Genomic DNA, 15,055 nt, shown 5'->3' with positions numbered 1-15,055 from the left:
AACAGCCCTATCTGGCCTGTGCGAAAATCTGACGGAGAATGGAGATTGACTGTGGACTATCATGCCTTGAATGAAGTGACTCGGCCACTGAGTGCGGCTGTACCGGACATACTGGAACTGCAGTACGAGCTAGAGTCCAAGGCAGCAAAGTGGTACGCGACCATCGATATTGCTAACACGTTTTTCTCCATTCCTCTGGCAGCAGAATGCAGGCCTCAGTTTGCTTTTACATGGAGGGGAGTGCAGTACGCCTGGAACCGATTGCCCCAGGGGTGGAAACACAGTCCTACCATCTGTCATGGACTGATCCAGGCTGCACTAGAAGAGGGTGAGGCTCCAGAACATTTACAACATATTGATGATATCATTGTTTGGGGGAACACGACAATAGAAGTGTTCAAGAAAGGAGAGAAGATCATTCACATTCTCCTGAAAGCCGGATTTGCCATTAAGAAGAGCAAAGTCAAGGGACCTGCCCGAGAAATCCAGTTCTTGGGGGTGAAGTGGCAAGACGGACGGCGTCAGATTCCTACGGATGTTCTTAACAAAATCACTGCTATGTCCCCACCAACTGATAAGAAGGAAACGCAAGCTTTCTTAGGTGCTATAGGTTTCTGGAGGATGCACATCCCTGAGTATAGTCAGATTGTGAGACCCCTTTATCTGGTTACCCGCAAGAAGAACGATTTCCACTGGGGCCCTGAGCAGCAGCAAGCTTTCGTCCAGATCAAGCAGGAGATCGCTCATGCTGTAGCCCTTGGCCCAGTCAGGACAGGACCAGATGTGAAGAACGTACTCTACTCTGCAGCCGGGAGCCATGGTCTGTCCTGGAGCCTTTGGCAAAAGCTGCCTGGCGAGACCCGAGGCCGACCATTGGGATTTTGGAGTCGGAGCTACAGGGGGTCTGAAGATAACTATACTCTGACAGAAAAGGAAATCTTGGCTGCCTATGAAGGAGTCCAAGCCGCTCCGGAGGTGGTTGGTACAGAGGCACAACTTCTGGCACCCCGACTACCGGTGCTGGAATGGATGTTCAGAGGAAAGGTTCCCTCTACCCACGATGCCACCAATGCTACTTGGAGTAAGTGGATTGCCCTCATTACGCAGCGCGCTCGAATTGGGAAGTTAAATCGCCCTGGGATCCTGGAAATAATTACAAATTGGCCCGAAGGTGAAAGCTTTAGTGTCGCAGATGAGGAGCAAGAGCCAGTGACTCGGGTTGAGGAAGCCCCGCCATACAATCAGTTGCCAGCAGAAGAAACACGTTACGCTCTATTCCACCGATGGTTTCTTGTCATGTCATAGGGATGAAACGGAGGTGGAAGCAGCTGTATGGAGTCCCACTCGACGGGTCGCAGAGGCTACTGAAGGAGAGGGTGAATCTAGTCAATTCGCCGAAATCAAAGCTATTCAACTGGCCCTAGGTATTGCAGAGAGAGAGAGGTGGCCAAGGCTCTATTTGTATACCGATTCTTGGATGGTAGCCAACGCTCTATGGGATGGCTGAAGAGATGGAAAGAGGCGACTGGCAGCGCAGAGGAAAACCAATTTGGGCTGCGGAAGAGTGGAAAGATATCGCTACTCGGTTAGAGAAGTTACCTGTGAAGGTTCGCCATGTAGACGCCCATGTCCCCAGAAGTAGGGCTAATGAAGAGCAGCAAAACAACCAGCAAGTACATCAGGCTGCAAAGATAGGGGAGTTGAAGATAGACCTCAACTGGGAGCATAAGGGAGAGTTATTCTTAGCACAATGGCCCATGATGCCTCAGTCACCAGAGTAGATTGCCACCTATAGTGGGCACGAGACCGAGGGGTGGATCTAACCATGGACAGTATCTCTCAGGTTATTCGTGACTGTGAGACGTGCGCTGCCATTAAGCAGGCCAAGCGGGTGAAGCCCCTCTGGTATGGGGGGCGGTGGTCTAAGTACAAGTACGGGGAGGCCTGGCAGATTGATTACATCACGCTGCCTCAAACCCGCCAAGGCAAGCGCTATGTATTAACCATGGTAGAAGCCACCACGGGATGGTTGGAAACCTACCCTGTCTCATGCTACAGCCCGTAACACTATCTTGGGCCTTGAAAAGCAGGTCCTTTGGAGGCACGGTACTCCCGAGAGAATTGAGTTGGATAATGGAACTCATTTTAAAAACAATCTTATTAATACTTGGGCTAGGGAAAATGGCATCGAGTGGGTGTACCATATCCCCTATCATGCACCAGCTGCAGGGAAAGTGGAAAGATACAATGGATTGTTAAAACCACCTTAAAGCATTGGGTGGGGGGTCTTTAAAAAACTGGGAGCAGCATTTGGCCAAGGCTACCTGGTTAGTTAACACTCGAGGTTCCACCAACCGAGCGGGTCCTGCTCAGTTCTGAGCTCCTTAATATAGTAGATGGAGATAAAGCCCCAGTGGCCCATGTCAGAGTTTGTTGGGAAAGACAGTATGGATCAACCCTGCCTCGAGTACAGACAACCCATCCGTGGGATTGTCTTTGCTCAGGACCAGGTTATACATGTTGGATAATGCAGAAAGATGGAACAACACGGTGTGTACCCTCAGGGAGACCTGATTGTAGGATGAGACTCGTATATGAATGTCATTGTTGTTGAATATGAGACGAAGGAAACTGTAAGTGTCAAAGATGTGAGCAAGTAAGATGAGAGGAATGTGTAAGTGTTAAAGGTATGAGTAAGTGAAATGAAAGTTTTTATTGTATGTTCACGATATGGGATAAGGGGTGGAGTGTCGTGGGGTGACAGCCTTTATCCCAATATCGTGTGTTGTGTCTGGCCTTTCTTCCCCCCCACCCCCCCCGGCCGTCTTGCCGCAGCGGGGCGGGGAGGCGGGGGGGGGGGGGGTGAGGGTGACCGGGCACCTCGGCTTTTGCTTTTGGCTGGCTGGCTGCTGCTGCTTAGCTTGGCTTGCTTGGTTTTGTTTTTTTTTTGCGCTCTTTTTTTTTTTTTTTCTTTCCCTTTCCCTCTTTCTTACCCTCCCCTGAAGATACTGTACCGGCTCCGGACCTGAGCTGGGACGTCCAGGACCCCCGGAATCTGCGAGAAGAAGATCAGCACCCTCCACAACACTGCCTGGTTTCTTTTTCTTTTCTTGTGTTGGGGAGTGTTCCTTTGTTACTTGTTATTAAATAGGTTTTATTTTCCACTTTGCTCCTCCGAGGAATTCCTTCCTGAACCCGGTATTGGGGGAGGGGTGGTTGGAGGTTTGTTTTTAGGGGACTCCCTTTTGGAGATTTCCCCTAATTTGTCCTAAACCAGGACAGTAGTAAAGAAATATAGTTCATTATCTGCAGTTTGCAGCTGAGACAGTTATTGCCGTGGCACACCTAAGATATTTGTTATCACGAGGACTTAGTGGTCTTGGATGAAGGTCTAGCAACATGTTTAATGTTTGTTTGCTCTATATATAGAAAGGACATAAAAACAGGACATGATGGAGTAAAAGTGAGGAAGCACCTTTTAGCTCAAGTCTCGATAGACAGGCCTATGCAGCATGCTGTACACCAAAGAGAGACCTATCTGATGCTATCACCTTGGGGGTCCTGATACCAGGAGTGTAAGACAGTGTCTAATACAATTACTGTAATTGGTTCCATAGAGATTCTGGTTTTGTGTCTATAAACAACCTCTTTTACTGACACCCTAGATAGAGTTTGCTGTTTCCCTGAGTCCTCATCTGCCCAACAGCTAAACAGACCAGCAAACAACCTGAGGATAAAACACAAGTCTTCTAGACAGTAGTACTAGGGCCAAGAAAGGGGTTTCCATCAGCTGATCTATTGCTAATTTTTAACTAATATTTTTCTCACTGTATACTACAACAGACTTAGACTTCACTAAATCAAATTTAGAGCCTACAAGAAAAAAAGGCTAGTGTTGTATAACAGCTAATTTGCCTGTGTCAACAACTGTGTGCAGCCTCTATAAGAACTAGCTAGTTATATCAATTTGTTTATTTGAGTTAGCAAAACTATTACTCTAAAATGCATTCCAAACCCTGTGTGTGGTTGTCCTGGGTTGCAAGATGTGGGTGGGGGTGTGTATTCTATCATCATCTGTTAGAGGCAGGGCAGTTATCTTCTGTTAATTGGGCAGTTTTTCTTTATCTCTTCCATAACCAATCCTCCCTCTGGGGTGATATCTTCTGTTAATGGGCCATTGAGTGTCACTGAAAAAATTACATAATCCCACCTGTCTTTTCAAACCAACACAGTGGTCAGAGGAATGCAGCAGAGGGCCAAGTAAACAATAGAAGATCTGGATAAATGAACATTCAAATAAAAGACTCCTGCAAAGACATGTTGTCCTGGTTTGACACTGGCCCAACTCCAGGCACCCTCAAGAGTCGTTTGCTCACCCTGCCACAGCTGGGCAACGGAGGGAAAAAAACCTAATGAACACTTCATGAGTTAGCTAAGAACCAGGAGAAATATTTCAAGGGCAAAACAGGCTCAGCTTAAGTTTCAAAGTGAATTTTATTACTAACAGAATCAGAGGAGATAATGAAAAGTAAAATAAGCCCTTAAAACACCTTCAACCCCCCCTTCCCCCCCTTCCCCCCCAGCCCTTCCTTCCTTCCCACCAACACTGCAGGGAGACAGGGTATGGGGGTTTTGGTCAGTTCATCAGATTTTCTTCTACTGCTCCAGGAGAGGAATCCTTCCCCTGTGAGACCATGGGGTGCCTCCCATGGGAGATAGTTCTCCGTGAACTTTTCCAGTGTGGTTCCACTCTCACAAGCAACAGCCAAACTGCACCTGCTACAATGTGAACTCCCCCAATGGGCAGACAGTCCACCCAAAACTGCTGAGGCATGGGTCACTCTTCCACAGGGTGCAGTCGTCCAAGGACAGGCTGCTCTAGCCTGAAAGCAGGGGCCCCCTCTCTCCACTGGGTCTTCCACTGGATCACAGCCTCCTCCAGGCATCCACCCACTCCATCATGGGCACCTCCCCCACGAGCTGCAGGTGGATGTCTGCATTCCCTGTGGACCCATATGGGCTTCAGGAGTACAGCTGCTCCACCATGGTCATCACCATGGCCTGCAGAGGAATCTCGGCTCTGGTGCCTGTACCACCTCTTACCCCTCCTTCTCCACCAACCTTGGTGTCACCATGTTGTTTTCCCTATTATGTTCTCACCTCTTCTCTGACTAGAAGAAAAAAACTGTGACTTTGTTTTGATTTTCTTCCTAAATATGTCATCACAGAGGTATCACCAACTTCTCTCATTGGCCCAGTTTTGGCCAGCAGCATGTTCATCTTCAGAGCCATCAAGGATTGGCTCTGCTGGACATGGTGGAAGCTTCTAGCAGCTTCCCAAAGGAGCCATCTTTGTGGCTCCCTTGCTGCCAAAAACCAGGCCATGCCAAACCAATACACATGTGAAGAAAACATTTATATTGACATTTGAGGTACAGACTCTCCCTTGAAATATCTCAGCTACAGAGTACATGTTTATGGACAGAGTTGCTATAGAAGCAGCAAGTTTGAAAAGTTTGGTAGAAATTTTAGATTACATAGGCTCTGACACCAGACTTGTTCTGGGAATACCATTTGGAAGTAAGATTCTAAAATAGAAGGCTTTTAAAGATCTTCCTACTTCTCAGTACTTGGTAATTTCATAAAACATTCACTTAATAAAAAGAACTTTAGTTTAGCAGTGTATGAAATACCTGCCAAAATCTGACTTATAAGTGCTTGGCTCCTGACTGTAATCAAGCTTTTTGTTGAAAGTAGAGTCTCATCCCACCCACTGTGCCTGATGGTCCACTTTTGTTCTCTTAAGCGAATGTTTTTCACTCCATTACAGATCTAGCTTTGAAAAAAAGTTTAAAAATTTAGTGAATTTAAGCTAAAAAAATCTTAAAAAATAAAAAAAGAAAGTTTCTCAGTGACCATACAACCCAAAGATCATATGTAAGCAATTGTTAGTTGGGGGGGAACACCAAACAACGTTTTTATGAAAGCAAAAAGTAACATTTAAATCCTCTTAGAAGAAGTAGACAGCCAGTGTTTTCATTGATGCCATCCAGATCTGCAGTACTGATGTCATACCAATTTTTTGCTATTTGTGTTAAAAGCAGATTTAAGAGCTATACCAGAAATATAGCAGAAGTATAATTGTGATTTCCAGTATTCATAGAATAAGACATAGCCATATCTAATAACAATAGCAGTTTCTACTGGAAATCTATCACCTATTGTGTAAACTTTGTATTTTTGCAATTTATTTTTCATACTTTAATTCCCAAAATTATAAAAGGCAAATTTAGTAGCATAAAACACTTCCACGTTTGGCAATGAGAAGCTTCTTCATATACAACCAAAAACCTAGCAGCACATTTTCAAACATTATTGCAATAATTTCTGGATTACTCTCTCTCCAAATACCCTCCATGCTCAAAACCCCAAAACCAAAGTGCAATACCAATAAAAATGTGTCAAGAAAATAGCCACATTCTTTTCTTTGTAATAAAAAAATAGTACTTTGTCTCAGTCTTAACAGTGCTATACTGTGTCCATCATTTTGGCTTCTTCATCTTTTTGTAGCATTGAATTTAAATTGCAGACACTTCTGTTTATGCAGCCTTGTAGATCATTTGCATTCTGCAACAAATGAAGAATTGAAAGCTTAATCTTAATAATTAAGTCAAGCAATTTTGTCTGTTAAGATAATTTTGTAAAAAAATAATTTCTTAAATAAAACCCTAGACAGCATTATCATAATGTGAATATCAAAAGCTTCTTTGAATTTAGCAAGCATACTATGACCATATTATGAATTTTCTTAGGGTTCAGTTACCAGATCTTACCAAACAAGTACCTTGAGCAAATTTATTTCGAAGTACTTTAAATTGTGTCCCATTTTCTAACATCCAGCTTTTAAAAGCTTTTAAAATTGTCTTTTCAGATGTGATCATCATTAACACTGAAACCAAACACCCCAGTGTTCCAAGATAAAGATAAAAAAATCATAACACAGTGCAAATTTTCCTTAGATTTGATTACCTGCATATTTCCATTATTGGAATTAGTAATTTGCAGTTGAAAGCTCATTTCACCTCCTGTGATTCAAAGTATATTTAATTCTGGTACCTGAAGAGGTTAATGATGCAGTTTTCTATTTAGCACAATTATTCAAGGGCACTGAACTAATGTATGCCTTTTGACACTATGAATTGTGAGAGGTTTCAGAAACAATCTCTCCCCCATACTGTTAATAGTGTACACTAGAACTAGCAGTGCTCCAAGTAGAGACCTATTCCTAGATATCAAAAAGTACGTCTTCTCAAGAGTGTGCCAAAACTTTGCTCCTAATAGAGTTTTTATATTCAATTTTGGAAATAAAAAGTCTACCTGTGATAAAGACTCCAGCCCTTCTACAATACCAGTATAGACACTGGAATTCTCTACTGACATAGCTTGACAGCCTTGAGACTGTGAACAGATTCTCACTCTTGATTTGAATGCTTCGAGCTCAGTTTTAAAAAGTTCCAAATAGCCTTCTTCCCCTGCCTGTAAAGAGAGGAGTGAAATACTTTTCATCTTAGCCAGATTTACTTTTAGTTGTAAGCATACATACTGCTAAAAAGAAGTCCCGAAGTAATGCATATTATATTCATTGAAGGACAGAGGTTTGGACAAGTCAATAACAATATTAGCAGCAGTCAGCCTAAAAAGAAGATTCATTGTTGGAATGCAAGCATCTCTGAGTCCATCAGAGAGAGAAATGAATGTAGGGGTTGAATTAAAGCCTTTAGAGAAATTAAGATCTATTAAGCCACAAAGATATGGAGTAGAAGTGTAGGTTTAAGTTTTAAGTAAGTAGAAATGTAAGTTATAGTTTTAAGTAGGTAGAAATATATTTTAAGTGTTTTAAGAAACTGTGTTAGGTAGTAAAGGCCCTAAGGCCCAGTTTAAAGTTCAGTAACTTAGTTCCGGACATAACAAAAACATAGCAGAACTTTGCTTGCGTTTCTAGAATCGATAGAACTATATGCGTAAATAGAACTATTCACGTAAATAGATAAACTTATATATGTACATTTTTAGTAAGAAAACAGATAGTACATTTGCATAAATAGATGTCCTAGGGTGACGTTATGATGCTTGTATCCCCAATCGTCTGTTCTGTTTATGCTGGATATTATATTCTGTGCCTTCATGACTGGCTCTGAGAGTGAAGGTGGGGAGAAGAAGAAGCATGGAGTTTGTTATCAGCCTGCACTCACTCCTCCACATTCTGCTGGAACACAGAACTCCACTGTGTTGTCTGGGCACGGACGGGGCACAACAGGGCCCTCCTTTGCTTTTTTAGTTAGTTTAGCTAGCTGTTGTAAACTATCAAGTCAGCAGCCAAATTTATAAAAAATAATTTTATAAATTTATTAGATCAACAACCAGACAGAATATTATAAAACCTCCACAGCCAAGACAGTGTCAACCCCAGACTTTGACGCTGGGTGAACCTGGTTCGGACGGACGTAGTGTCAGCGTCTCCCCAGTGGTTCACACCAACTGCTCCAGTGTAAAATGAATGAAGCCACAGGGGCTAGCTTCTTAGCCGGATAGCTGGTTCCCTGCAGGGTAAGCGCCCCAGGCAAGTGGCCCAAGGCCGAACACCTCAGCCCTCTGGAGGCTGGGGTGCCCTAGGCCAGACTGCCGCACAGCCGAGACCCCTAGCAAGCTCAGTGATTGTCAGCTCTTAGTGAAAGTCAGCTCTTTTGTGATTTCAGCTCTTAGCTTGCTGTAGGGGCTGCGGCTGGCTGTGGGTCCTGGAAGGCAGACGAAATGAGAGAGGAGAAGGCCGCCAAGAGTGTTCCACGATGGTTTATTCTGAGGGTCTCGCGAAGGGTCTTGAAGCTGCTCTTCTAAGGAAAATGGGCCCAGACAGCCTCTTTTATAGGGTTAGGGAGGATTGAAAACTGACCAATTGTAAGGGTTAGGGAAACTAGTCTATGGGGTCACAGAGAGATAAGGAGGACCAGAGTGAGGACTCCTGGCACAATTCCTATGACTCAGCAAATACCTATCTCTAAACATCCCTCCACGGGTTCGTCTGCTACACTCCAGGTAGCCAGTTTATATACAGTTTATTCCGCCTGAAGCAGAAATGACCTAAGATTTCTGTTCGTCCCTTCATATGTATAACGGGGCCTATACAGATTCAGACCCATACAAATGTTAGTCCATAGGTTCGGATGGCTGTCTGAGCTCCTCGAAATGGTCTTCTTTTCACTTGTAACCAGAACTTCGCAGGTCCTCCATGTAATCTCTTCCAGGTGCAGTTCCTTGAATGTTTCGGACATTCCTGGGAAATGGCCGCTTATTGCCCGAGAAGGACTCATTCATTCATTAACTGGCATGATTTTATCTGGGCGAGTCCGGGAAATCTTTGAATAGAAAGAAGGCCCTGCTTCTGGCCATGGGGGTCAGAGGCATGGTTGGCTCATATAATTTTTATATAGTTACAAAGCATGAATTATCTCTATCATATACTACACTAGCTGAGGCAGAGAAGTTTTCCCTGGACTGGTTTTCTTTCTCTTTTCTTGGAACTGTTCGGACCTGCTCCTGACTGGGACCTGGGGAAACACCGAGAGCTCACTCTTTGTGGCCACCGGGACCTACTCTGGGCAGCAGCCTTTCCCAGTGCCGGAGGGAGTGATAACAGAGTGACCACTCACAGGAGAGATTTTCTGAGTTTGTCATCTCTTCAGAGTGGCGAATGAATTTTGTCATCTGGTATTGTTCATTTTTTGTGCTGGGGAGTGCTTTGCCTGTTTAAATAAACAGGTTTTTTTCCACTTCTCTCCAAGGAAATTTTTCCCGAACCGGTTGGGGGGAGGGGCCCTGTAGGTTTGCTTTCTGGGGGGGCCCCTTCTGGAGGTTTTCTCCCAAATTTACCCTAAACCAGGACAATAGATAATATTATATATGTTGTTTTTTGGGTAAGAACTGGCACTACTTTTGTACTACTTTCGCACATTAGAATCAACTACAGATTGGTATCGAAAGAATGTTTTAGAATCGTGTTTATAGCTGATTGGTTGTTTTATGTATAAAAATCCCCCTGTATTGGGAAGAGGACAAGAACCACAAGAAGAAGAAGAAAATGATGAAGATGAACTACAACAAGAAGAAAGAAGAAAAGGACTGTGGGGCTGTGGTGGCTGCTGCTTTGGCCTGGGACTCTGTCAGGTAGCTGCTGCTGCTGCCTCTGCTCGGGACTCTACGCCAGAAAGCTTTAACATGGACTTTTTAACTTAGAACTCTTTGTGTAGCAATGTATCTGAACAACTTAGACTACAGTGTGCACCAGCCATCCTGCTTGTAACTGCTCTTATCAGAATTTTCTCAGGGCCCTCTGGAATTCATCGAGGTTACTAATACATAAACTGTGCTAAAATAAGAAAGATGAAACTGAGAAACCAAATTCCAAGACCACAAGACCTCGATAATGGTGGATGGCAAAGCACCTGGACTGTAACAAATCACATATTCTGAGAGGTGCATGCAGAACGCATGGACAAGACAAAGGCACCAATAAGAAATGCGTGACTAGTGTGTGCAGAGAGTTAGAATGTATAAATAAGTGCATAATGTAAACAATGAACAGCTTCTGCTTAATCATATTGGTCCGTTGTCCAGGAGTCCTGAATTTCCCACACTCTTTGCCTTTGAGACTGATGTATTCATGCAATAAACAACTTTATAGCAACCAACAACTGCTCTTGCCTCTTTGAAGACCCCAGTCCCAAGAAAAGCTCGACAATTCAGGTATGATGGTTTTTGTTTGTTTGCTTTGTTTTAAAGACAGACTTTGGCATTTGATAAGTATAGGAACTGAGATATTCATTCATCTGAGAACATGCAAGAACAAAACAAACATATTTTTAACCCTTCCCTTATTCTACCTCAGAAGCCAATACCCTTAAGAGAAAAGGTACTCATGGCAGCACTCACTTCAAAAGCAAAGCATGAATCAAAGTGGGTGTCAGCTTAAGTCCTTAGGGCAGCATTAAGATCAGCCTGACTTGATTCTTCAGTCTTGTGTAACTTAATATAGAACCTGAATCAAACCACAGCTCCAGTCTTCAACACACATCTCTCCCTCTCTCAGCATTTCAGAGCTAACTATCACTGACTGAAGAGAAACAGACTCCAAATTAGGCCCTGCCATGAACTGCATAGAGAGGCATGATGACAAGCAAAATAGGATACTCAGTCCTTAGACACACTCATGATACAGGTAAGTAACATGACCCTCACACATTCACATTTACCAATGTAATTTAGGTGGTGCTTCATTATTCCACACTCCTGTTGCTCCCATGCTATGTTCTGCTTTCCCTCTGGCCTAACAAGAATCTATGGAACTTCCATTCTCAAGACCAGAATTACACAAAACATTCATCCTAGAATGAACTGCCAACAAAACAACACTTCTTTATAAGCTTGATTCAGTCAGTAACATATTTAACCTCCAACCTCCTTCAGAACACTGATACCTTGTAAGGGTAGAAGAGTTCTTCCCAGTGATATACATATTCTGACTTACTTTGGCTTTTTGGAAGAAAAGACGAAAATAGCCTCTTGGATCCACATTACAACTTCTGGCCATTTCTATAATAAACTGCATCACAAGTGCTTGGTGTGCTATTTGTTCCATCAGAGCTCTTTTCTGAAGAGAAAGTACATAATTAGAGAAAATATCTTTAAAAGTATAACTCTATCTAAAATTCAACATAATCTTTGCATTTGATTCTAAAGAGAAAAGAACTGATGCTGAGAGAAGCAAAGAGACTTAATTAGCTACAATTAGATCTAATGTAGTAATGTGTTTTTGAGGCTTCCTTCATTATGGGAAGATATGGAGAAGAGTAATTAAATTGGCTCATCAATCCTGACAGCTTTTCTGTAGTGTAAGTGGGAAACTGCATACTTTTAAGCAGTTTAAAGTTCTTCCTAGTACCTGTTCAGCTTCTAGATGAAAACACCACAAGATGAGATATTTAGCTGTTTCTTCACATACAAGATATGGGTGATCAGACAAAAATCTTTGACTGTCATCCCATCTGCCCAGCATGCCTAATTAAAAAAACACAACAACATTAATTAATACATTCAATATTTCAATGATTTAATGCAGTGAGGACATTATTGAAATTTGAAAACTACTATGGTCTCCTTCATGCTTTATTGATACCTCAGAAGAACTGCATTCTAATCAAACTGAACTGAAATTTTTTGTTGTTTTTAAAACACCACACAATGCTGAAAGACAATTCCAAATCAGGTATGCACAAACTGTAAAGATACAATAGGAATAAGACCTTAACAGTAGCAGCTAGGTATATTTTATTATCTGTCAGTGTTAAAAACAAGTTAATTGTAAATGGTTTTCACACACTGTAGCAAAGTAGTATCTATCCATATTTGTTAAGAATTTGATAGCATGCCTAAGTTGATGGATATACACTCAGTGATTTGACAGAAACGTTCTTAAAGTTCTTGCAAGTAAGACAAATAGAAATGAAAACATAATCATAATCTAAAACTAATATGCTTCTGACATGATTTGCCAGGTTTTAGGAAATACAAAGCTATTTTTATAACCTAGTTCTAGCATTAAGGTCAAAACAGGAGACCAAACTCAGTGGTTGAAAGTTAACTGGAAGACTGAATTGTAGTAAGTAGCATGAAACTACCTTAATGGAAAGAGATGCAGGTTGAAAGCCAGAATTCAAAATTTAAGTAGTGAGATCACCTTTCCCCCCATTGTCCTTCACATGAGTTAATTGACCTAAAATATATATTAGTGATATTTCACTGCTTGCCAATACTAGATACAAAGTTTTACCCTTCCATCACTCATATAAATATATCTTTGAAATTAAAAGTGGTTGCATCTCTACATAGTCGTAACAGTTGTTTTGCAGATATTTGCTTTTTATCATTCATCCCCCTCATGGATTATGAGACAGTAAAATTCCACCTACTTATAGGAGGCAGATACAGACCATCCCAGGTACTTTTACATGCAGGAATTGCATCTCCACTAATGCCCCTATAATGTCTCATGGAACAGCAGAAGAAGTTGCTAGAATTTAATTTTCATGACTTTAAAATTTTTTTTCAGTTCTATATTGGTGCAAGAAATTTTCATTGATCATGGGAATTTAATGACTTGTGTGATTTAGTTTCCTTTACTTTGAAATGTTTATTTGTTATAATGCTGCATCTCCTGTCCTGAGAAACAAGAGTCTAGATACTCTGCTTGACAGATGTTTCATTTGTTAACACCCATTTTGAATAATAATAATAATAATAATAATAATAATAATAATAATAATAATAATAATAATAATAATAATAATAATAATATAATAATATAGACCTACACAAATTCTACAGAAGGTTTAACTGCAAAATGTTGGAAGGAACATACTTACCAAAGTATCTAATCTTTTGTTCATGCTTCTGTATAAATGATTTAGATATATCTTCATCTTCATCTTCTTTTCTTTTATATTTACTAATAAAACTCTAAAGATGAGAACAAAACTATCATAGAATCTCCACATTACCTTTTTGAATTATCGAATTATTTTAATTCATTACTATCTAAAGTGTAATGTTCTAGTTTTAAGCATAGCCCAGCAAACACATATGTAGCCAACACTTAATGTACCCATTAAGGTTATTTACCAAAACATAGCTTGTCTAATTAATAATAGGGTGAAAAACTACTTATCATACTTTTCTTCTAAGCAATAATCTATCTCAAAGTTCAACACACTAGTAGGAACTTACTGATCTATAAATGATAAGAAACATCTATGCAGTCCAGTCCCAATGAAGCTAACTCAGTGGAATTATGAAAAATGATGCATTAATAATTCATATTCAAATTAAGTGCTGAAAACAAAACTGGAATTTACTATGAAGGCAGTTTGTGCTAAAATAATCTTTATTAAGAAATTCATGTTCTCAGAGGTCAATCGTGCATGTTTCAAATGTGAGAATTTGGCATAACAAAGAAGCAAATTTCACGTGAAGAGCAATTGCTCATCCTTGGTTTTGGCAGCAGTTGCTAGGAGGGACAAATGAAATTTCTGATTCCCAATTAAAGGAGAAGTGTCACACATATTTCTTATATCAGTGCAATATGTCCCCTTTAAAAGGGAAAAAAAAAGAAAGAAAACATTCAACACATTACAGTAAGCAGTACGCTAGATATAGAAAACACTCAAGATGAGAAATAAATGAAATATCAAAGGCTTATAATTGTGTTCATAAAAATTAATATGACATACCTTATTAAATACCTCCTTACTGAAAGAATCTGTATTCCATAGATTCTGTCTTTCCCTCTCTATTAGGGCTGCTTCTTTTCTCTTCCATTCTTCTTCTCTTTGTCTCAGTTCTGAAGCTTCAGTCTGTGCTTTGGCATATTCCTGATCCATGGATTCTGAATTATGCAGTGCTAAACTACCAAGTTTCTGCTGGGCTTCTGCTAGATTCCATTTGGATTCTATGGAACTTTTCACAAACTCTTCTTGCTTTTGACAGATTAATTCAATCCCTTGATCATAATTCTGTGTAGAAAACAAAACATGCTGTTTAAGGAAGGAAAACAGATAGAATTTATGAAGCATATAGAAACAGAAGGCTTTGACTCCCAAATAGAACACTGAGATGGAAGGCATCTTAAAAGCAATATTATATTCACAACTGACTAAACATGTTACCAGATGATAAATTGTCTACACCTGGTGAGCTAACACAATGCTTATTCTACCATAACCACTGGCCCATGGAACTGCACAATGCCCATTGTGTAAGGAGAACTGAAAGTTCACCAGCACCAGTGCCCTGCCAACTCAGCCAGGTCGACAGAACGCATGTGTAAAGGGGAGTGAAAATATGTTAATGATTTTGGGGAAATGATTATCATATGTATGTTTAGTCCAGGACAATCAATGAATGCGTATGTAAAACACAGTATATAAACAGAAAGTTCCCTGTAATC

General features: G+C 41.0%; 2 protein-coding genes across 8 annotated transcripts in view; one reads left to right on the top strand and one right to left on the bottom strand.

The window, feature by feature from the left end:
• Positions 1 to 2,706, top strand: part of LOC127060967 (uncharacterized) — a 425,101-nt gene extending 422,395 nt beyond the window's left edge. The window contains exon 2 of the mRNA XM_050986342.1: positions 2,688 to 2,706. The gene's annotated coding sequence lies outside the window, so the exon portion shown is untranslated. The remainder of the gene's footprint in view (positions 1 to 2,687) is intronic.
• LOC103814606 (hsp90 co-chaperone Cdc37-like 1) overlaps positions 1 to 15,055 on the bottom strand; it is a 92,295-nt gene that overhangs the window by 29,021 nt on the left and 48,219 nt on the right. For 3 of the 7 annotated variants that reach the window (XM_050986422.1, XM_050986427.1, XM_050986424.1), the window contains exons 2-5: positions 14,340 to 14,642; positions 13,476 to 13,569; positions 11,996 to 12,111; positions 11,582 to 11,704 (exon numbers count right to left, since the gene is read on the bottom strand). In XM_050986422.1, coding sequence (XP_050842379.1) covers positions 11,582 to 11,704; positions 11,996 to 12,111; positions 13,476 to 13,569; positions 14,340 to 14,642 — 636 coding nt within the window. Of the gene's footprint in view, positions 1 to 4,564; positions 6,628 to 7,377; positions 7,537 to 11,581; positions 11,705 to 11,995; positions 12,112 to 13,475; positions 13,570 to 14,339; positions 14,643 to 15,055 lie in introns of those variants that run through there. The other 4 variants (XM_050986423.1, XM_050986425.1, XM_050986426.1 and 1 more) reach the window with 3 other exon arrangements.

This window comes from Serinus canaria, chromosome W (genome assembly GCF_022539315.1).
Source record: "Serinus canaria isolate serCan28SL12 chromosome W, serCan2020, whole genome shotgun sequence".
NCBI lineage: Eukaryota > Metazoa > Chordata > Aves > Passeriformes > Fringillidae > Serinus > Serinus canaria.
This window is presented reverse-complemented; position numbering and strand designations above follow the sequence as displayed.